Source organism: Tiliqua scincoides, chromosome 2 (assembly GCF_035046505.1).
Source record: "Tiliqua scincoides isolate rTilSci1 chromosome 2, rTilSci1.hap2, whole genome shotgun sequence".
Classification (NCBI taxonomy): Eukaryota; Metazoa; Chordata; class Lepidosauria; order Squamata; family Scincidae; genus Tiliqua; species Tiliqua scincoides.
In genome coordinates, this window is record NC_089822.1 from 32,641,438 (window position 1) to 32,665,800 (window position 24,363).

A 24,363-nucleotide genomic window follows, 5' to 3' on the forward strand; every position below is an offset into this window, starting at 1 on the left:
ATAATAGGTCCCTGCTTTTGTAGACTGAAGCTTTTCATTTATCACACTAATTAAAGATTACAGACAGCATATATTCTGCATATTTAGTACCACAATATTTAATACACTTAAACCTCATATTTACAATTTAATACTGTAGAATAAAGTCAGGTTTCCGGTGGCTATACTTTAGAAACAGTAGCTGACTTTGTCTGAATATTCCAAACACCGACAGTGGCACCAACTCAAAAGGTTTGGGGTCTTTTGTCTCTTGAATGTATCTCTGGAAGTTTCCCACAGCAACTGTTCTTGGGTTGTTGGTGGATTTTGCCAGCTATGGAAATCTTATCTTGATACGGATTCTCCTGAAGCTTCCTCTGCAGTTTTGCCTTTGGGGCTTGTTTTGTTGGCTGCTGGGGGAACCCAGATGACCCAAAGCTCCTGAATTCTCCTCCTAACATCTTCACCTTCCCTCCTCAAGTTCTTTCTCCGCCGTAATTCATTTATTTCCTTCCCCCTCCATTCTGATTTAGCTGTGGGTATTTCTTTCAATCTGAGAAAAGTGGATGGCAATGGATTAACTGTTGCAGGGAGAGGAAGACAGGACACATTCATTATTTATAGCTGCTTCTTTTGTCTGATATTTCTGAGATGGTTCAGAGGGAAAACAGAGAGCAGACACAGCCTCAGAAAGCGAATCACTCTCTTACATGGTACACAGCAGCTGATTCTCTCTTCAGGCAACTGGGCCTAATACGTTCTCTGATCTGCAAATAATAAAAATAAAATAATAAATCGATGCAAATTTTAATAATATTTTATATTTGTATTGGCAACCTTCAGTCTCGAAAGACTATGGTATATTATAATTATAATTATATTTGACAGGAATACCACCAATTCCAGATTCCCCAATACCAACTGGTAGAGTTCAAAGATTTGTACATTGTGAATTTGCAACATGACTATCACACATTATTTCTTGTATCTCTCCCCTGTGAGAATGCAGCCATGATTATTTTATCAAATGTACCCTTGACAGGAAGCTGATCATGGTGTGGTTAATCCTGCATTGTGTTAATGCAATAAAAAAAGTGAAGTGCAGTTTTCTCACATGATGAGAAAGGGCGCATGAAGGGTAAATGCAAGTCCCTACCCAGAAGCAATGACATCTGTGATGGATATATAAGAAGAGGCCCTAATTGTCTCTGGGGAGGCAAACACTTAACAGATCCCCATTCTGGGGATTCACAAAGACATTTATGACGTGGGCATTTAAGTACTGTACAACAATGGAAGCTGAGCTCAGTGAGAGAGCAAATGCTTTTTCTGCAGAAAGTCCCAGGTTCAATCCCTGGCATTTTTGGGTGGGTGTGTGTGTGGGTGTGTGTGTGTGTAAGACCCTCGAGACCTGCAGACAGCCAGTGTAGTAAATATAGTACTGAGCTAGAAGGACCAGCGGTCTGATCCAGGGCAAGACAGCTTCATATGCTTAGTGAAAATAGTATGATACACAATAGTATGATGTTTTAGTTCACCTAAAATATCAGATGGATTTTCTGAGATTATATATTTCATTTGTTAATGTACTTATTACATTCATATTTATCTTTCCTCCATGGAGCTCACATGTGACACCCAAGCACTAACCTAACCTAAATCTGCTTAGCTTCAGTGAGTTCGGATATCATGCACCTTCAGAATTTTCTGTCACAGAAAAGGGACCAGCTGGCCTTTCTGGTGGGGGTCAGCTGCTTGGGGTTTTAATTGTCCCTCAGTTTCAATTAGCTAATTATACTCTGGAAATGTAGATGAGGAAGAATAACTTCTAATCAAAAGTGAATTAAATATTAATTGTTGAAAAGCTGAATGGTAAACAGTTTCAATTTAAAAAATGACACACAGTCAACTCCATATCTGTTAAATGAGGCAAGAATCTTTTTTCTCTTCCTGTTTTGCCCTCAATTGCTTTGAAAATTTCATTTCTTTTCCCAATAGCCTCATAATATTTGTGTCCTCCTTGAAAAGTGGAACTTCTTTTAAAGCCCCATTCAGATTTGAGCCTCCTCTTTAGTTTACTGGGATGCAATGTACTTAAGAAAAGGTAAAAGATTATACCTAGTTTAAGAATGCCAAGGCCAAACTTAGATATGATATGAGAGATATGTGAACAGCTTAACAGTAGCATTGATGAGAGCAACTGGATAAGGTCCACAGCATAGAGGGGGATAACCCTTTCCCTTGTACTGCTGCATTGGCTTCTGACTTCACCACCCTCAGTCCAAGCTGCTCTTAGCTGTAGTGGGGGATGGGGAAATGCATGTATCTGAACCATACCACGCTTTACCTTCCTCCCTAACAAGAACTTTCAGGGGGTGATTTAAACTGGGGAAATGGTGCCAGAGGGCTGAGGAGGGGAGAGTTAAACTCTATCTCCCAAAACCATGTTTCTAACACAACCTGTCCTCTCAGTTCCTTTTAAGTGTAAAAGAAGGCATTGGGAGTCCAGTCATGAATGTTTATTTTGGCCCTTGTTTTAGTACACTTCATAAATCTATTGGTTCACATACAGATAAATGCATATATCAAATACATTATATTTAATGTATAAGTAATAAAAACAATCTTACCAGTTGATAAAAGTGCTGTGGTATGGCGGAGGATTTTCATTTAAAGGTAAATCACTTGCACCAACGCACGGAGTAATTGTTTGCAATGGAGGGTCAGCAAAATAAGGTGGAGGAGGAGGTGGGAACACCAATACAGTATCACCTATGAAAAGAAAACTCAGGATTGAAATGAAATCACTTTGCTGCTGATGCTTTGCTGCTCTCTTTGAATCAATAGGTGAGACATTCCTACTTGTAAAGTGTATTTCAACAGGAATGATAGTATTCTAGGCATCAGATCTCACCAGCTCAAGTGCAAACTCCTTTCAGTCTTTTCCTGCAGTGTTGTAGGAGAATAATTATAGTGCTTGCTGTCACTTATTAATATGCAGAATACTGTGGACAACACACACAGCTATTAGAAAAAGTTCCAACTAAAGAACTACATTCCTCTGATGCCTACTGCAGAGTCTGCATTCGTTATATTTGTCCCTACCTAGGGTTTTTCACTGTTCTTTTAGGCTTAGATTGTTTACATGTGAAATGACCACTAAGCTATGCTGCTCAGCCTATGATGCCATAATAAACAGAACTGTGACTGGTAAATGTAGTTTTGTAGAGAGAGAGAGTAGCCCTACACAACTTGTCATCCACTAATTCAGCCTCTTTCAGTTATACTCAGCAGCTCACCAGAGGTCCACTAAGGGTCTGCTTTAGGGCAAAAGCAGAATAGCCCCAACGGTTAGTTTTTTGGTTTTTTTGTCAAAGCAGCCAGATTGGGGCCTCCTGAAGATTGCAACTACAGCAGGGGATAGAGGGACTTTAATCCTACTCCCTGCAGTCTCAATTTGCAGGAGATCCCAATCCTGCTGCTATTGACTACCCTATCAGAGCTAGTAATGCTATGTCATGTATAATTTGGTCCTTAGTCACCTGTCTGAGACTTCAAAAAATGGGGAAGGCAGAGGGGGTTAGTTTCTCATGTTTCTGGCAGGCCACAGTATGTGACTGATCGATGGATGCATCACCAGTCATGCAGATAAGAGTAGCACATTCAGGTCCGCATACCACAGACTGGTCCCCTTTGTCACAAACATCACCCTTGGGGTAGGGGAGGAACAGGGGAGATTCCCAAGCCATTGCCCCACCCTGTGACACCCTTCAGAGGGTTCAGGTGGGGCTGAGTCTGGCCCAACGTGGGTCTGGGGAACCCGCACTGAGCCAGATCCACGGATATAAAATCTGTGGATAATCAGGCTCCAGCTGTACCTTTCTTTTTTAGGCATTTAAGAAATCGGCATCACAATTCCTACTCAGCTGTGAACCTCACTGGGAAACTATAGGAAAGTCTTCATCACTCAATCTAATATGTGTCACAGGACTGATGCAAAGATAAATGACATAAAAAAGGACAGATAAATGACAGAAACATGTCAGTACTTTTGTTTTCCCCTCAGGCACTATTTTCCTGCTTTAACTCCCTAAACATTTTGATGAAAAGGGTTTATTTCTGTTACTTAATAAAGCCAATTCTTTAGCATCCGTCTCATTTCATGTTCCTTCCTTTATGACTTTTAGAACTGAAAGGAACACGTCTGCCCGATAGACATATTTACTCAAAATCTCTTCAAAACATCAATTTGGCTTTCCTTCCCTTTAAAACGTCATAGTCAAGTACTGTTCTTTGCCTTCCCTCGTCATGATTTGGTGGTGGCAGTTGTCAACCCCTCATTTCTCATTTCTAACCAAGGGTGCCACCAGATTATAACTGGCGTGACAGGGGTTGGCAGGCAAGTTTTCATTACACATTTTCTCTATGGCTGGTCAAGTGGTTGTTTAACTGTCACTAATTTTGACTATGTGACTATTTTTCCCCTGTCATACTCACTTCAGTGCTACTAAGCACAAAACACAAGCATTAAGGTTTATTTCAAAATGCAAATTTGTCTAGAGTCCAGACCAGGAGTGTCCAAACTTTTTGACAGGAGGGCCACATCATCTCTCTGACACTGTGTTGGGGGCTGGGAAAAAAGAATTAATTTACACTTCAAATTTGCATAAATTTGCTTAAATTTACATAAATGAATATATTAGAGATGGAACTTGTATGACCGAATGAAGGTCTCCCACTAGGCATCTTCTCCCCAACCCCTTTAGTTGCCGATAGACTGTGCTACATTGTGCAAGTTTAGATTATGTCAAAAATTCCAGGCAATCACCAACATCTGCCCCTCCTCTAGATAAAAATCTGTTGTGTAATTTGTGTTTTCATTTTTATCACTTATTTAACCAAGGGTGCCAACTCATGTCAGTATCTACTCTGTAGGTGAGGCACATTGCCTTGTTTTTCTCTTACTTTTTGTTTACAGTAATTGCTGGGGCAATGCGTGTGAAGTGCTTTGAACATAATGCCAAGTAGCTATCATCCTTTATAAAAGGTATCTGACTCGTTCTTGAATTCAGCAAAGTTCACTGCTCCTTCAACTGTTCCAAGATAGTCCTTACAAAAACTACCCCTCCAATGACAAATTCTGGAGTTGCTGTACCCAATATCCTTCCCCACCCCATCTAGTTGTGTGGTCTCTCAGAGAGAACACCTTCCTCCATTCCTCCAATTCCAAAATGCTGCTGCTCCCTTCTAAGCCACCGTTCCCATACCAGCGCCCAGATGGAACAGGCACAAACCCCAAGCGACTCCTGCTGGACTGCCACCTTGCACTGTCTACTGGGAAGACCCTCCCAGTCATTCACTTACCTACTGTCACTTGAAATGATTCAGGGCTCAGTTGCTCATCTTCATTTGCAGAAGACTCTTGGATGAGATTTAAGGTTTGTTTCTTTTTGATGTGAGCTATCACGAAGAAACATAATCCAATAAGCACAATCAAAGGACCCATGGTTTGAACAGAGTGAAATCCACAGTCTTGTGGTTCATTAGCAGACATATTGCTCACATTAAACTGTTGGTAGTGCCATCCTGGGCTACATCCAGGAATCCAAATGCCAAGGACACTAATGAGCATCCCACTAGTTAAAAATAAAAAACCGAAAATGAGGAACTGAGCAAACTGGCAGTTTCCTCTGCAAAAAACAAAGCCATATATCTGGTCATCTTGTAGCTGCACCTCTCTGAGGTAGCCCTTCGCTCTCGATTGTGCCAAAATTATACAAACTAGTCCAACAACAGCAAGGAGTGGCCCAACAATTTTAAGGGCTCCTTTACAGTCACCAAAGGCTCCACTGGGACATGTCTGCAAAACAAACATTGAAAGAAGAAACCCAGAACATAATAATGTGATGCCAAAAACAAAAAGAAAAGAGATAAGTTTCCGAGGGTGTCCATTATCTCCTTCTCCATGCGTGGAACCAGGAACTGAATACATTGTTTATTTAAACACCCTCTTCAACCCACAGAGGAGCTTTCTTCTATGGACATGAAAATGACATGACACTTCAGTGGACCTAGAGGTAAAAGAGAGATGACTATGATTATTAAACCAGATGGTAAAATTCAATTTATAGAGTGACTGATCACTGACTTTCAGTCCTATCCAGCAGCTGCAATTGCTCCTGTGTTTCCGTGCTATGAAATCAGGGTAATCAGGCTTCTATCAACGGAGCTAGTAACTGAAGACATGTAATTCAGCAGTATATTTTAATTAAGGTCACAAAATAAAATACAAAGTAAATGGTAGAGCAATGACATGGCAAACCAGTGTGGTATACTTGGTCTAGAACAGCAGTTCCCAACCTTTAGGAGACCACAGACAACTTAGGAAAAAACTGGAATTGTCATGGACTACATGCAACGCCAGCAATAGGCGGTCCGTTCTCTGCCCTCTCTGGTGGTCCATAGGGAACTGTCTCCTGAGTGCACCCCCACAAACTACCAGAGAGGGCAGAGAATGGACCGCCCACAGCTGCAGCTGATACTTCTGTGCCAGCAGTGGATGGTGTGTTCTCCATCCTCTCTGGTGGTCTTTGGAGAAGCACTTGCTCAGAGAAACGCTGTAAGTGATCAAAGGCAATCTTTTTTTCTGAGACTCTGCAGACCACTTCTCAGGGTCTCATGGACTACAGGTTGGGAACCTAGAATGTTCAACTTTGACTGGGTCTTGAGGTCACTGGACAAGCAATCTTGGACAATCAATCTTTCTATCATCCTAACCTAACTCATGACATTATTGTAAAAATAGAATGGCCAACTAAATATACTGGCCACTGAGCACCTTAGGACACAAATATGATAAATAGATAAACTGACATGTGGAGAAATTTCCTTGCCACAGACTGGAAAGGAAGCAAGCTTGCAGGAGAAAAAAGCAAAGTTCGCCAACTCCTTGCTAGTGATTATTCAAATAGAACAGAACACAGCTATGTGCTAGTCCAACACTGGGAAGTTAAACTCTAAACCAGCCATTTTCAACCACTGTGCCGTGGCACACTGGTGTGCCGTGAGTGGTCCACAGGTGTGCCACAGGAATTTGGGAGGTCATTTTTTAATAGGGCCAATGGGAGATGTGAGCCCCCACTGGTAGCATGGTGTGCCTTGGCAATTTTCAAAAACCTGGTGGTGTGCCTTGACCATTTTAGTGCCTTGGCAGTGTGCCATGAGATGAAAAAATTTGAAAATCACTGCTCTAAACAGTGCTTCTCTAAGTCTGTAAAGAATATCTTTGTGACTGCAGGGATTCCATATAAGGAGATTCCATATAGAGACAAAAAAAAAATCCTGAAGAAATCACAGTGCATTAAATATAGGTTATCTGAAAGAAAAATAGCCATGAACCTAAAACAGTAATATAGCTTGCTTTTTATGCCAAAAACCGAGTCGCAAAAAAGCCACAATGATTTACAAAGGTTATATACATTGCCAGAATTGGAATGGCAGGCCTTCATCCTTCTCAGCACTTTGCTTCAGTTGAATTACATAAGACTGTGGTCTTCAACTCACAAAGGGCTGGGGCCCATCTAAAACCTCAGTCTGCAAACAGAACTCAATAGGCAAGAGGGTGTGGGCAAAGAAGGAGCCACCATTTCTCTTCTGTTTTTGCCCAGTGACAGCCAATCAGAATGCAATTGTACTGTGTTGTTCTGTAATGGCTTTCCTTCCAAGACAACTGAAAGGAAAGATGAGGCAGAGAGGGATGTGGCAACACTGGCAATCAGCAAATCTTGCAAGATTGGCATGGCAATTTTGAAAGGTGGAGAGTTAGTGCACGTACAAGCAAAGCGAGAGGCAGTTGGAGTGCAAAGCACATGAGTGGATGAGAGACCAAGGGGGCCACTGAAGATAGGAGGCTTGGCCAAAGCAACCCTGCCCAAGTCTCCAGCAGGACTGACCTCACATAGCACCCCTAGCCCTGGCTACTGTTCAGCCTATGCAGGCCTGACTTTAAAATAAAATGGCAGCAGTACTACTGCCATGACCCACCTGAGGTTCAGTTGTAACCCAGTTCTGGGTCCTGCTCCACCTACTGAAGATGTCTGATATAACAGCCTTTAATTCCAAGTGAACAATTTCAGATCTTAAGGGTTAGTTCACTGAGATTCTCATGCCTTCAGGCAAAAGAACTGAAAAGGGTTTTTTTCCTTTTTTTTAAATGAATCATTATTTTATAAAAGAAGCAAACATATAATAAAAATCAATGAAAACACTGATATATGTAAAATAAGATTTCACAACACTTAACATAAAAAGACACAGTTATTAGAATACCAGTTCCAGAAATTCTTGATTAACCACATCATCTGACATGCATTGATTTCAATAGGTCAAGAAAGGAATCCAGACAATTCGAAATTTGAGGCCTGTATTGAAATTCCCTTTCCAGAGTTATTTTATCAGAGTAATCTCATGCATAAACATTGTGTGCCAACAATTTTATAACCATCCCTGCAATACATCACTTTTAGACTGCATTTTCCATCCCTACTATACACCACTTTTAGGGGGCAATCCTAACCCCTTATGTCAGTGCTTTCCAACACTGACATAAGGGCAATGCAGCTCTGTGGTAAGGGAGCAAACATTTCCTTACTTTGAGGAGGCCTCCATGAGTGACACCCAACTGCAGGATGCAGCACACGTCCCACTGGCACCGCTATGCCAGTGCTGGAAAGCACTGACATAAGGGGTTAGGGCTGTGCCCTCAGACTGTCTTTGTTGTGCACTCATGATTAAACGATATTATTCCAGACCACATTTATGAAATACATGTTCCTTTAAGGCTTCAAGCAAATTAAGGGCCCACTCCTATTCAACTTCCTAGTGATAATGTAACTGCAATGCAGCCCTGTTTCCTTACCTTGAGGAGTCCTCCATGACTTTCCATGGCAGAATGCAGCACATGTCCAGTTGGTAAAGCTGCTTCAGTGCTGGAAAGTAGGATAGGCTTGGGCCTTGAGATGATTTCTGTAGAGTTAATTATCTAATTCAGAAGTTCCAACACTGGGTTGTGACCCACCAGTGGGTTGCAAGTCAATTTTTGGTGGGTCACAAAAAAGCTGCAGGCCAGCACCAGCTGTGGCACTGCAAAGTATTCTGGGGCATTACTCAGCCGACGAAGTGGTTGTGGTACTAAAAAGACTGGGAAGTGCTGATCTAATCCTGTTACATTGTGCAGAAAGCATATCTTGTTTCTTGCAGTAGACTTCAACAGATTCTCAGAACGTGGTGGTTCTTTCTTTACTCTATCACAAGGTATGTTCTCTAACTTGGGGAAATCTAAAATGGGATGCTGCTAGCAGGAGGAGAATAACTGCACTTGTAGTTGGCTACAGAAATGGAGAGTGGTACCCTCCTGAGACTCTCTTTGACCACACTGTGTGAAAAAGGAACATAATTAACAGCACAATCCTAACAGAGCTCTGATTTGGCACAAGTCCCTTGCGACTACTTGGGAGCAGGCTAGGCCAATGCATGGATGTGCTGACCTGGAGAGCATATCAGGACTGGGATTGGGGGTGGGACTGGACGCAGTGGTGCAGGCCAGATCCTAACCCCTGTTCCCAGCCTAACCAGCGTTACACAGGCCACTCGGATTTGCACTTCTGAAACTGCGGGGGCAGATCCGAGTAGCCCCATAGGGTTGCATGGGGCATTTCTCAGGTTAAGGGGAATAAAATCCCATACTGTGAGTTGCATCCCAGCCTGCACCAAACCTGTGCTGAATACAGCACAGGCCAGTTAGCCTGTCTGTTCTAGCACAGGTTAGGATTGCGTTTTAAGTAAAATGCAACATACAAGTCTCAGAGTTGTGGGTGTCAAGTTTAATTTGGTGTTGGATGGTGTGCTAACCAACAACATGACCTTAATGCCAGCAAAGGCATCACATCAGTGAATGATCCACTCATAGACAGGATGATTATGCATGGAAGGTTTTCCAGATGTGTTCATTCAGCCACATGAGACCTGAAAGCCACACAACTCTGAGGTGCTGCTGGCACAGATCTAACCCCACAGCAGATGCAAGTAACAATTAATATAAAAGAAATATGGTGCTGGTGTGCAAGCTCCGTGCAAAGCTCTACCATTTCCTTACAGGTGAAATGTGGTACTGAGAGCAAGGGAAAGCCCTGTGCAGAAAAAGATCTATTAACAGAGAAACTGAATGCAGCTTCCCTCAGAATTAGAACTGGATTAGTAAATTTCTCACACTCAGTTCTGACTAGTGAACCATATTTGCTCCTTAGGTAGAATTCATTCCCACAAACATTGATACATATATGCACACACATTAGGAATAGTCCTCATTCTTATCTACTTCATTCCATCCTTCCCAGAAATTTCATATAGTTCTGCTCTGACTAATTTCAGTGCTCAAACTGTTCTAGTTTTTCAATGATCTTTCAGCCACTCTTTTAGTTAGTTAGTTGGCAACCTTCAGTCTCGAAAGACTATGGTATCGCGCTCTGAAAGGTGGTTCTGGAACAGCGTCTAGTGTGGCTGAAAAGGCCGATTCGGGAGTGACAATCCCTTCCACACTGGGAGCAAGTGCAATCTGTCCCTGGCCTGTCTCCCTGGCTATGGGCCTTCCTTCTTTGCCTCTTAGCCTCAGACTGTTGGTCAAGTGTCTCTTCAAACTGGGAAAGGTCATGTTGCACAGCCTGCCTCCAAGCGGGCCGCTCAGAGGCCAGGGTTTCCCACCTGTTGAGGTCCACTCCTAAGGCCTTCAGATCCCTCTTGCAGATGTCCTTGTATCATAGCTATGGTCTACCTGTAGGGCGCTTTCCTTGCACGAGTTCTTCATAGAGGAGATCCTTTGGGATCCGGCCATCATCCATTCTCACGACATGACCGAGCCAACGCAGGCGTCTCTGTTTCAGTAGTGCATACATGCTAGGGATTCCAGCACGTTCCAGGACTGTGTTGTTTGGAACTTTGTCCTGCCAGGTGATGCCGAGAATGCATCGGAGGCCGCGCATGTGGAAAGCGTTCAGTTTCCTCTCCTGTTGTGAGCGAAGAGTCCATGACTCGCTGCAGTACAGAAGTGTACTCAGGACGCAAGCTCTGTAGACCTGGATCTTGCTATGTTCCGTCAGCTTCTTGTTGGACCAGACTCTCTTTGTGAGTCTGGAAAACGTGGTAGCTGCTTTACTGATGCGTTTGTTTAGCTCGGTATCGAGAGAAAGAGTGTTGGAGATCGTTGAGCCAAGGTACACAAAGTCATGGACAACCTCCAGTTCATGCGCAGAGATTGTAATGCAGGGAGGTGAGTCCACATCCTGGACCACTCTTTTACAAGGCTGTAAAGGGCCCTGATTTGGCTAACTTTGGGGGAGCGAGAAATTGGGGAACAAAACTTGCATGCCTCTTCTCTCACAATGTGAGCAATAACCTTGCTCTTCATGTTAGATAACCTACCAGTTAGATTTCCTACAGCTGAAAACTAATGCACCAAAACCACATCTCATGCTGTAGGAAGCACTGTATTCTGAGCTGAAGGAATTTATTTTATATATATATTTTGCAATGAGATTCAATAATATGTATTTTACATTTTCAATGAGATTCAGTAACAGTTTCTACTGCCACAGTACAACCATTTCTTGTTATTGATATGCTTTTAATTTCTTAACTGCACTGTTTTATTTATACTTTTGTTTTAATGTTGGAAACCACTGTGATATATTTTTATGAATAATACTATAAAAATACATTTAAATAAATACTGTAAAAATCAAATTTGTTTTAAATTAGTGTTCTCTTTCTACTTTATTTAACACAGTAAATTGGTAAATTATTGTTCAAACTTGAGAATGATTAACAAACGGATGAATTCTTTCCTTCCTAAAAGTTGAATGAATGAAAAGTTGATTCAAAAAAGTTGATTCAAAAAAGATGAACCATTTCCTTCCTTAAAAGTGTCGGAAATTAAAAAGAAGGCTAGGATGAAGAAAAATAATTTGAAATAATAAAAAACTAATTTACAATGCTACATTAAAGACAAAATATGAACATTTGTTTTTATTACTTTTGAGGGATGCCCCTTTTCCTCACCAATTTTGTAGAAATGTAATTAAATACACAAAAATGTGTGTAAGACAGACATATTTTTCTAATTCTCAGTACCACAAAAGAAAGCATAAAAATCTCTCTGTTGTGGCCTTCACAATTAAAAATCCAGTTTGTTGGTTGCAAATTTAGCTCATTTCATTTACTATTGAACTTTAACAGTGAACCCATTGCATGATTAAAATTTGTTAGAAGTTTCACCAAAAGCATATTAAGCAAGTCCGTGTCTTGCTTTTGATGAAGTCATCAAAATTCACCCTTACCACAAACCCACTATGTTTCAATAAATCTTATGCCAATAGAATAAACTAGGAGCCATAGCTGGTAATTTAAAAAAAGGTAGGGAAGGGAGGATCAGAAGAGCCTTCTAATAGTTAACAACCTTTTAGATGAAGTCTTACTGTGATGGCTCAGTTGAGTCCAACACTAATATACAGCTTTTCCCATTCACCTACAATGGAACTAGGAGGAATGATGGCTAGTAGGGTACTACCTTTCAACAACTGTAATAATCTGTTACATAGCTAAAATTAGAACACTTTTCCAACCCACGAAAGCTTTGGATGTTCCCAGAACACTACAACCCAAACAGATGCACAAGTGACCTTTGCATTTCATAGGGGTGCTTACTGGGAACACCTGAGGTAGAGATCCCATGTGAAAAAGATGTAGGCTGCAGTTCTGTGCAAGTACACTTTTAAGCCTTTCAAGAAAAGGTGAGCACACATCCAGCAGGCCATATTCCTTCACTGATACTGGAAGCCATCCTTATCTACTATTATAATCAAACAGGTGTACAGAATTTGTTTTCTGGCCCTCCTTCCAAACAAACCACTTCCAATGGGATTGGTGGCACACTGCTGTTACAAAACACTTGTTCAAAGAGGCCTATGACATATAAACCTCAGCACATTTCTCATACATTTCTAGATTATTTTTTCAACATAGATTCAGCACCCATTTCATTTCCCACATCTTAAGAATTTCAGATTTCACCGCATTCACTAGTGAGAGCCAATCCTCCTAGTGAGACAGACCACCACTTGGTGCCACCCAGCTAGATACCTGAACCTGGTGCACACCAGGTGCCTGTCTATATGGGGCACGCCTGCCTGGCCTGTCTTGGAAAGGCTGCCTCAGGATGTGAGTGTGGAAGCATTGTGAGCACTGCTTGTGGGTGCTTGGGTGCCTCCCACGGCAGTGGCGTTTCCCAAAGGACTCCAGTGGGGAGGCTCTGCCTCACCTGCCTCCCCAGCCCCCACACATCTCTGGCATCAGGAGACCCTCAGAATAGACATGGTCCAGTGCCTCCCATACCAGGGTCAGGCTGCCAGAAGCAGGGGGGTACCACTAATGGACCCCAGTGCTGGAGGGGGCTGAAGCCCCTGAGAGGCTGGGGGCCCAGCCATGGGCTAAGGACCCTGGCGACCCCTGGGCTGACTGCGCCCCTCTCCCTTCCCCAGGCTGAGCAGGGCGTCATGAGGGTCCCACACAGCTGGGGGTCGGAGGGAGGCTCCCCAGCATCTCCCTGCGGCCCCAGCGAGGCTGTGGCGCCACCGCGGGGCAAGCGGGGCGCGGGCTGGGAGGGGAGCTGCTGCCAGGCCGAGCGGAGGCCCGAGAGCGCGCGCGGAGGCTGGGGAAGCAGAGCCTTCCTTCGGCTCAGGCTTGGCGGGCACCGGAGAACCGGACACGACACCCGCCGCAGTACCTTCGACTCGCCCGAGGAGGGGCGCCTCTTCTTCCCCCTCCCTGAGGGGACGGAGCGAGACGCTGTTTCGGAGCCGCCCGGGTGACCTTGAGCGGGAGCGCTGCGCGGGTCTCCCTCGCACCGCCGCCGCAGCTCCCTCCCGCCCTCGCTGAGCCCAGCGCGCACGAGCCCGCCTCCTTGCCGGCACCTTGCGAGGGAGGCGGCCGGATGCCGAGCTGCGGCGGGGAGGCGCCACGCCCGGCCTGCAGGGGGCCAGCGGGGGAGGGGGGACTGCAGGTACATGGTGGCAGGGGCGGCGCGAGAGACCAGCGCGTCACCCGGCGCCTCAGAGGGTTTGGGCAGGGGCACGACGTTCCTTTGGGGCACCTCCCCGGGAGGGGGCAGAGCAGGGGTGGTGGAGCAGGGCAGGGCAGGGTGGAGACTGCCAGGAAAGTTTCTGAAGCCCAGGTCTACCAGGCTTCCCAAGGCAGGGCCCAGGTAACCAGGGGGTAACCAGAGGGAAAATCCATTACTGGTTACAAGCCGTGATGTGTATGTGCAACCTCCTGATTTTAGAAATGGCTATGTCAGATGCAAGGGAGGGCACCAGGATGAGGTCCCTTGTTATCTGGTGTGCTCCCTGGGGCATTTGGTGGGCCGCTGTGAGATTCAGGAAGCTGGACTAGATGGGCCTATGGCCTGATCCAGTGGGGCTGTTCTTATGTCTACCCACCTGCACAGTGTCTGTCAGCTGCCCACTTCAGTAATACAAAAAACCAAACACGCTCCTCCTAAGAGCCCAATCCTATGCCTGTCTACTCAGAAGTCAGTCCCATTCTAGTCAATGGAGCTTACTCCCAGGAAAGTGTGGATAAGATTGTCAGTGTCAGCAGCTACCATGTTTCCCCGAAAATAAGACCTAGTTGTGATCAGGGCCGGGGGGGGGGGCCGTGCGGAAGGGGTCCTTGGGTGGGTGGGGGCAGGTGGACAATGTGACCATTCGCGCCACCAAGAAAGCTCCTGCTGTGCTGCCTTGAGTAGAGGACGATGAGGTGGGAAGCAGCAAGTGAGGCAACCCTGCCTACTGGGCTCTGAGGCTCTCCACACTTTCCAGGGAGTAAGTCCCATTAACTATAAAGGGGCTGACTTTGAAAAAAATAAGACCTAGTGTGTTTTTTTGAGCCAAAAATATATATAAGACAGTGTCTTATTTTGGGGGAAACATGGTAGATGCAGTAATACAGAAAACCAAACACCACTCCTAGGTCTCTCTAGTATCTTCTAGGACAGTGGTTCTGAACATTTTACTTGCATACCCCTTGGCAGCCTATTTCCGTCAGCTGTACCTCTCTTATTAGCCCCACAAGACGTTCTCATGCCAGCCCTGCAAGGCATTCTAATACAGTTCTGCCTTTTTCTGCCATTATTTAATTCTCTTTCAAGTACCCCTAAAGGTCCTAGCAAGTACCCCAGGTTTGGAACCACTGTTCTAGGAAATCATGGCAGGAAATTAGCATCATCGTATTTAGGCTCACACTTAGAATGGAAACTGCCCTGTGTGGACCAAAAACATACTTCTGCAGCAGCTGTAGCCCTGCAGCTGTGTCCCTGAGCTCCTATACACTCCTTCAGGGTAAGTGGATCTACAAGCCAAAGAGCTCCTGTAGCAGGCCAGTTTCCTCCCAGATGTGATACCAGGACTGTATGCATTCTGAAGCCAGTGCATATGGCTTGTGGCAGTAGCTGCTGCCTCATGCCTATGGTAGTGCCCCCAGCATCCCACCTGGGCAGAGGTGAGATCAGAAAATGTAAGATCCCAGGAAATTTATGGGAGGTAATTTGTACTGGGCCTAGGGTCAAAAAGGGGGCCCAGGAAATTTTCACCTTTGGCTCCTGGGCCCCCTTTTTGACCATGGGCCCAGTACAAATTACCCCCTTTATCCCCCCCTCATGGACCCTGGCGTCATCCTCATAATGGCCCTTCTCCCATGCAGTGGGTGGGACTATGCCCAGGCAGTGGACATGGTGATGGACCTTTGCCCTGCCCCCACAGGTATTGTTTTGCTACAACTTTTGATAGAATAGAGATATTTCATTGCGGGTTGTTTCATTGCATTCTGCATGAAATTATGCATCAATTGACATATGACATGATGGTATTATTCAAAAATACCAAGATTTTTAAAATATTGTCGAGTAGAGATGTCATCCCCCCTGTGTGTCACCCAGTGCAGCCCACACACACCCCCAGCAACACCACTGCATGGTGGCATTTGTATAAGTACTGAAAACTATACAATAATAAGCAGAGCTCAGCTATAAACAGAGCCACCTGTAATCATTTTAATCATGTGTTTCCTGCCGTGTACAAGAGAACTATTTGGGAAGAAAGCAGAATTGATCTTCCAGTGTTAAGTAGTTAGCTATGCTCTGTAACCAGCTTTGTGAGCTTTTCTGTTGAAAAGCAGTATTTACAACAATGACATTTTTTGCAAAGACTGTTACCTCTTTTAGATTGGGACGCCTTTAGGGGACAGGAAGCCTTTTATTTGTCTAGCTATGGAAACCGCTTTGTAAACGTTTTTTAGAAATTGCATATATGTACATACTAATACATGAAAAATATGGATCCTGAATACTTGTCTTCAACTCTAGTCTTAGAGTTGGACACTCAAGAGAATTCAAAACAAAAGTTAATGATGCACAAAAGCCACATATAAACAAGTCCTACCAAACACTTTTTAAACTGTTTTTTTCCCCTAACAAATTCTCAACCAATAGCAAATTCTTATTAGTTCCTAACAGCATAATCCTATGTATGTCTACTCAGAAGTGTTTAATACAGGTTTACTCCCAGGAAAGTGTGTGGAGGATTGCAGCCAGAAAAAGTGACTTCATTCTGATTGTCATTCCATTTCTAGTACTTGGATTTGCAACATCATTCCCACTTCTTACTGATATGAATCTTATCTCCAAATCTGTCATTATCAGCAGTGGGTATAGTGGTAAATTTTGAAGTACGAGCCATTTATAATTTCCCACAGCTACACTCCACCAAATTACACACAGAAAAATTCATCCATCTCCAAGTTCTTTCCAGTTCACCCACACCCCTACCTGTTTTAACAGAATCAATCTGTTCTTCCTTCCCACAGCCCAATCCATGAATCTTCCTCCCTTCCCATGGAGAGCAAAGTAAAAAGTATCTTGACAGGCAGAAACTTCTGGGAACCAGGACTGAGGGAGAAAGGGGGGAGGCAGAGGACCATTTCCATTTTCTTGCTGCAAAGCTCCACGCAGCCATGGACAAATGCTCCACCCTAGCAACATCATCACTCTATATCCATGAAAGATGGGAGGTCTAACATGGTGTTACCACCACCCCACATCCTGTACACCAGCGGTTTTCAAAGTCTCAGAGAGAGTTTGAACCCTAAGTTTTTGCGGGGGCAGAGACAGTGGCACAGTCCCCAGGATTGTGCCGCTCCGGGGGGCTGCAGGGGCTTGGGTACACTTACTTGAGCCTCCTGCAGCCTCCCAGGGGTGTGGGGAGCCCTGTGCGACCTTCTGCAGGGCTCCCTGCAGCTTCAGAAGTGAAAGTGGAGCGATCATGCTCCACTTCCGCTTTAGCGGAAGCGAGGCACGATTGCTCCGCTTTCGGTTTCAAAGCTGTGGGGAGCCCTACAGAAGGTTGTGTAGGGCTCTCGGCACCCCCGGGAGGCTGCAGGAGGCTCGGGTAAGTGTACCCAAGCCCCTGCAGCCCCCCTGAACAGCGCAATCCTGGGGATTGCACCGCTGCCTCCAGGCTGCCCTGCCCCTTAAGGTGAAAGTGGCCAGGGCCCACAGGTTTGGGTATCACGACGCTCCAGTTTGAAAAGGCCTGCTGTACACCAACAATTTCATCAATGCAGACAACACCAAACTTTTCTAAGTGGTGAAGACCAGAAAAGATTGTGAAGAGCTCTGGAAGGATCTCTCCAAACTGGGAGAATGGGCAGCAAAATGGCGGAAGCGTTTCAATGTAAGTAAATGTAAGGTCATGCACATTGGGGCAAAGAATCAAAACTTTACATATAGGCTAATAAGTTCTGAGCTGTCTGTGACAGATCAGTAGAGAGTTCTTGGGGTGCTGGTGAACAGCTCAATGAAAGTGTCAACCCAATGTGTGGCAGCGGTGAAGGTTAATTCCTTGCTTAGGATCATTAGAAAAGGTATTGAGAATAAGACAGCTAATATTATAATGCCGTCGTACAAATCGATGGTAAGGCCATACCTGGAATATTGTGTCCAATTCTGGCTGCCACATCTCAAAAAGTATATAGTGGAAATGGAAAGTGCAGAAGAGAGCAACCAAAATGATTACTGGGCTGGGGCACCTCCCATATGAGGAAAGGCTACAGCATTTGGGGCTCTTCAGTCTAGAAAAGAGGGGCCTGAGGGGGGGACACGCTTGAGACATACAAAATTATGCAGGGGATGGATAGAGATGCTCTTGTCCCTCTCACATAACACCAGAAGCAGGGGACATCAGCTAAAATTGAGGGTTGGGAGAGTTAGGGCAGACAAAATAAATTTTACCCAGCATGTAATTATTCTGTGGAACACTTTGCCACAGCAAGTGGTGATGGCATCTCGCCTAGATGCCTTTAAGAGGGGATTGGACAAATTTCTAGAGGAAAAGTCCATCATGAGTTACAAGGCGTGATAGGTACATGCAAGCTCCTGATTTTAGAAGTAGGTTGCCTCAGAATGTCAGATGCAGGGGAGGGCATCAGGACACAGGTTGTGTCTTGTCTTGTGAACATCCTTGAAGCATTTGGTGAATCACTGTGAGATACAGGAAGCTGGACTAGATGGGCATTTGGCCTGATCCAGCAGGGCTTTTCTTATGTTAGGTCACTAAAAGCAAATACTGATTACAACAGTGCCTGAGGAGCACTACCTACATAACTTCCAAAACCTATGCACGTTTTATCTCCCCCTTCAGAATGTTAGTTACTGATAGAATTATCACCCACAGTAAATAGCTGTCAATTGTATGAGTTTTAAGGGCCCAATCTGATCGTCTTCCACCTGCTAATGAGGTTGCTCCAAAAAGGAGAGTGTTGCATCCAGCAGTGAGGGGGAGTAACCCAAGGGCAAAGTGGAAGACTTTTGATGGTGCATGTCCACAGAGAACAGGGAGCTTTAAAAAGAAGGGGATAAGATTTGGTATATGGGATCTACCTGCTTCCACCTTCCCCTCACCCAGATTCAAGGCAGTTCTCCCCTTCCCTGCCCACCTCCACCATTGACTTACTGAGTCTGGCAGTAAGAGCTGCAGCAGAAGTGTAAGAGCTGTCTGGCAGCAGAGCTGCAGCCTCTTGCAGCATTGCTTGGAGATGGCTGTCAATGGATTGCTGTGTGCACAACAGCCATTTTATAACAGTGGAAGTTGCTCCTGCTGTCATCATGTGCTCTGCCTGTCAGCCCAATATTATAGGATTGGAGTGTTAGTTAAATTTGTAAAAGAAAACTGCATGTACATAACACCAAGAGTCCTGAAGAAAAACTTGCTTTCTATGACAAGCTACTCAGTATCAAGTTTCAGTGGGGTTTACTTCTAAGGAAATCTGCAGAATTGCAACCTCCTCCAAAGGGCCCAGTGTGATATCTTGCCTTGATAGTGGATTGGGTTAATCATCCTTTTTCCTAGCTAACCTGACTACTCCAAATAGCTGAGAAGAACCAGCAATGGCTCTGTCTGATACTTCCTCTCTCCCCAAGGCGAAGTGAAAAGACAAATAGCAGGTACTACTTTAAAAGAAACAGAACAGAAGGGGAACATTTTTTCTAAAATGGCATCTGATTAAAATGAGGGAATTTTTTAAAACATTGCTCAGAAGGTTTTTGATTCTAATTCTTGCTCCCAGTAACGCTAAACTAACTACTACTAACACTTGCTCCTACTAACACTTGCTCCCAGTGTGGAAGGGATTGTCACTCCCGAATCGGCCTTTTCAGCCACACTAGACGCTGTTCCAGAACCACCATTCAGAGCACGATACCATAGTCTTTCGAGACTGAAGGTTGCCAACTCAGACTAATTCTTCCAGCAAAGAGCTTGTTCTTCTGAAGATGGCTTCCTCAGCCTACTAGCGTATGTTTCTGGGAAGGTTCCTAGACAGCACACCCCAGATCCCTCCCCATTAAGCTTGTTTAGCTGCCTGGGATGTACAACAGCATTTTCTATGCGAGAAACTTTTTTTATACTGCAGGAAAGAAAGGGGGAAATCCTCCAAGTGCTGTTGGTAAGAGCACAATAAATGGCCTGTATCAAGATGGCAGTTGTACCTTTTTTCTTTCAACCAAGAAGGCTGAAGGATCTCCTGTAGCTCCCCTCTCTAAACAGCCACCACACAAGGTTAGCACTGTCTGCCCAAAGAGACTGTTTCGTCATTTAAATATATGTAGTATATAAGCAGCAAACATCAACTTATAAATTATATATTACATGTTTATTATGGGGTGCATTTTTTTTACATTTATGAAAGATCAGATATATTTACAGTTTTGTAAGATAGATCTATATTGCTCTAATTTACAATTCATAGAAACCTCAGACACTTTAAAGTTGTGTTTACAAATTTTCTCTAGGAGGCACCTACAAAGATGATCACGTTATAAACAAGCAAGATCCAGCTTGCTACATGCAGTTTTCAGATATCTGTACTTTTATACAGTTTTTAGATTTCTTTACAAAAAGTCTATATAAACTTGTATGGCTTCAAAATTGTAACCTGCACCCTTTGCGAATGAATGCTTGAGAACACTTGGTAAGAAAGCTACATTAAAAGTGCTGAAGCATAACTTTTGCACTAATTAAGAATACATGATTTAAAATTGAGAATAAAATAGATGGAAATTCAGATAGCAAGATATTTCAGTGCCCAGACAAGTTTTGATTGCAAAAACAGATTACAATTAAGACACCAGGAAGATACTGTACCATTTGAAATGCCAATTCTAGTTAAGTTCTAATCATCATTCAGTAACATTTTACAATATGAATATCCAATATTACTACTCCAATTAAATCTAGTTAATATTTGATTAAAACCATGAAAACATGTAATAGACAAACTATCAAATATGAAGTCTTTTGATCACAATTCTACCACAATTATTGTAAAAATTCTTCTGAAATCAATTGAACATATGCACCTGTCATTGGATGAACCTTTACAGTTTGCAACATTCACTCAAATTTATATGGCTGCAGGCATTATATATACAGATTTATATATAAAGAGTGATGGGCCAATTCATTAGTGGTTTTACAAAGTTTTTCAAAGCTTAATTATTGTTCATAAATGTTTTCCTTGCCCCTAGAATTTAAAGGAATAATGTTGATTCTATCCCTATAACTTTTGATTTCAGCACTGAATGTCTTTTAATAGCATAATATCCACCACCCTCTTAAAAAAAATAATTTGTATTAAAAATGATCCCACTGGATCACTTCAACTACTGTTCAAAACACTATTTGCCACTGATTTTAAAATACGGCAAAGAGATCAGACTCATCCAACCATTTAAATTACTTGGTTTATCAACACTGTTGAAAACATACACAAATGACCACTTTTATTCTGTTTTAAAAACCTTTTAAAGAATGCTATTCCTGACAAGCAATACATTTACACTCATGTTATCTCTGAAAGCCCCTGAATCTTCTAAACTTTACAATCAAAGGGAAATGCTACAATTGTTGTTTTATAAATTAATGCTTTGAAATCATTATGTAATGCACCTTCAGGATTTTACACATCTTTGGTGATACTGAAAATTTTGATATCAAGATGTTTTTCTGTAAAGATATCAAAGTCAAGCAGTTCCCTTTACAGTGGCTGCATTTATTGCAATTAACCCACAAGGAAGTCACTTAATATTCTGAACGTTGAAAGTTCACTGAAAGTAAATTTCCCTTCTAAGTCCCTGACTGGGGAATTCTGTAGTTTTATTTATTACACAGAAAAACACCAAGTTTTCTGTGTGGAAGACCCAGACATTGAAAAAGGAAATGAGAGGCACATAAACAACATTTTGACAGGCACAATTTTAAAAAGGCACAAATGTTACACATTCCATATAAAAATAAATTAATCTACAGCATTAATTCAAAAATTACAACTCCCATAAACTTAACTAATGGCAGAAGTATCTGTTGTCTGCTGCAATTTTTTTAAGAAAACATTGCACTTGCATTAAAAAAATATTTTATAAAAATGTACACTGAATTGTATATGGTATATGGAAATCAAATTGCTTTGTATACATATCTCTAACAAGATATGGCACATGAATACACAAGAGTGAAACAAAATTACTTTGCCATGGTTTTATTTATGAAATGGCAATAATGGAAGTGGAAAATTATACAAGTTCATAGAAATATTCATAGAAAGCTAAAATGTAGTTGTTTATGGTGTCACAAAGCACCACACCATTCAAATGCCACAAATGACTGCTGTTTTGGCTCATACCCTATCTCATTACTAAGCATCTGAATAATCTTGTTTCCCAGTATTTCAGTCAATTTTCTACAGCTAGTGTTGGAGTTCACTTCAGTGCTATTATAAAATAAAGAATAGTTTTAAATGACTTATTTTAAAAAGTGCATTTTTGTTGTGTATAACCTCTAGTCGACATATTTTCAAAAATTAATGCATGTTAAAATAGTGTTGGAAAAGTAGTAAAGAAAGAATGATCTGGTATTCATTGAGAGAACTAATTTTATCCACAGGTTCATCAGCAGTCTGCCATATATCGTCCTGAAAGACACAAATTTTTGTTGTAGTTAATATCTTTTCAATACAGTGATATTTTAACAACAGTTACATGGACTGCTATTGCTTACACATACAGTGGGCCTTCCTTATTCATGGGTTTGGCATCCATGGATGCCAAGCCCCAGCTCAGAGGGCCTCCTGGATGCAACTAGAAGTGGCTTCCTGTTGCATCCAGGAAGTGTTTTGAGACTGGGAAAGGCCCATGGAGTGGGCTGCAAGCCTCCCTCTGCCTCAGAACACCATCTGGACATGACCAGAAGTTGTGGATGCAAACAGGAAGTGACTTCTGGCTGTGCCAAGGAGGCCTTCTGAAGACGCTTGGATGCTGGTGTGACTTCAGGAGGGCCTGGGACAGCCACCAAATAAGTAGCTAAGGTACCTCCACCCTCCCGTCCCCTGCAGATTTCATTATCCGTGGATCCACGGGGGTTGTGGAACCGATACTGAGAGCCCACTGTAAAATACTTGTCTTTTAAATAGAAGAAAATTAAGGACACATGTTAAATGTTTGAACTTTATACAGGTTGAGCCTTATTATTCGCGTGGGTTCCGTTCCCAGAACTCACGTGGATGGCAAAAAATGCACTAAAGCAAATCCATTTAAAAAACAAAGTTCCCTTGCTCCGGTGATTTAAAAACAGCCTTGCTGACCTTTGTGGTGTAAGATAAGAGTCATTAAGAAGACAATCCATCAATCAGTCATCCTCCAAGTGCTTAGAAAGGCCTTCACTCAGCCACTCCCTTCACCAATGCAAAGTGATCACCCTTCTTTCACATGCTCAGGGGGAAGGGAGAGGTCGCCTGGAGAGAGAAGGACTGATGGATTGTCAGCCAGCTGCCCCCCCTCTCATTAAGGAGGCTACTGTTAAAGGACTGTTCAGTTTTTTAAACTGATTCTAAAGGGGTGCACTTTTCCCCTTCTCCAGGGATCAGCACATTCCTTCTCATTTGCAGTGGCCATTCATGTTGAGTCAAATCCGTGTATAACAAGGCTGGACCTGTATATGCCAACCCTATGCCTATATTTCAAGATGTCAAATCCACACACAGGTCTGAAGGCTGAGTTACACATTACACTGGAGAAGTTGTTTGTTAAGCATACACCAGCATTTGCTGTAGTGAGCACTAAAACACAAACAGAAGAATGTCTAACTGTGTGACTGACATGATCCAGAGGGCTAGATCCAAACTCATTTTCCTTGTATGTATCTAGTATACTGACATGTTTTTTACTCTAGACAGACATCTCCTCTTTGCATTTTATGATGCCAACTGTAAGGAACTTCAGTGACATGCATAGTGTACACAAATGACATATGCACTTGCTTGGCAGTCAAATTGACCCAGTTTAACTCCATCCTAAAAACAGTTAGAAACAGTCTTGTAACATAGTTCCTTACCAGTGGCAAATCTCTTCTTAATTAGGGAAAGCCGATAGCCTGTGCCCACTAATTCAATGTTGACTCCTGAAAGAATGCTCCCTTCACTGATAAATTGCACGGCAAGTGTTGCTGGCTTACTGGGTCCATCTGAAAGATCAAATTTGGCCCTGAGGGAGCCAGAGCCTATTCAGAGCAAGGGGGGGGGGAAGAGAAGGAGAATACACACACTAAATTAAGGACTTTGATGTAACATAACAAATGGATGAGTAAAAAACCATTTGGAAGATCTTAGAACCGTAACACCAGCACACAAATTCAGTGCAGCAAAAAGCAAAGTATCTACATGGGAGGAGAAAGA

The 24,363-nt window shown here is 43.1% G+C and overlaps 2 protein-coding genes across 2 annotated transcripts in view; both read right to left on the reverse strand.

Annotated features, from left to right (window-relative positions):
• Nucleotides 1–73: 73 nt before the first annotated feature.
• On the reverse strand, nucleotides 74–14,119 carry TMEM171 (transmembrane protein 171). The gene is made up of 4 exons (XM_066616450.1): nucleotides 13,814–14,119; nucleotides 5,344–6,050; nucleotides 2,610–2,751; nucleotides 74–746 (listed from the first exon to the last, which is right to left on the reverse strand). Coding segments are annotated over exons 2-4 (771 nt in total). The 5' UTR covers nucleotides 5,972–6,050; nucleotides 13,814–14,119; the 3' UTR covers nucleotides 74–745.
• A 6,171-nt stretch (nucleotides 14,120–20,290) lies between these two features.
• The window catches only part of FCHO2 (FCH and mu domain containing endocytic adaptor 2), a 97,107-nt gene continuing 93,034 nt past the window's right edge, over nucleotides 20,291–24,363 (reverse strand). Inside the window, exons 25-26 of the mRNA XM_066613327.1 lie at nucleotides 24,024–24,188; nucleotides 20,291–22,605 (exon numbers count right to left, since the gene is read on the reverse strand). Of these exons, the coding sequence (XP_066469424.1) occupies nucleotides 22,583–22,605; nucleotides 24,024–24,188 (188 nt within the window). The 3' untranslated portion in view covers nucleotides 20,291–22,582. The remainder of the gene's footprint in view (nucleotides 22,606–24,023; nucleotides 24,189–24,363) is intronic.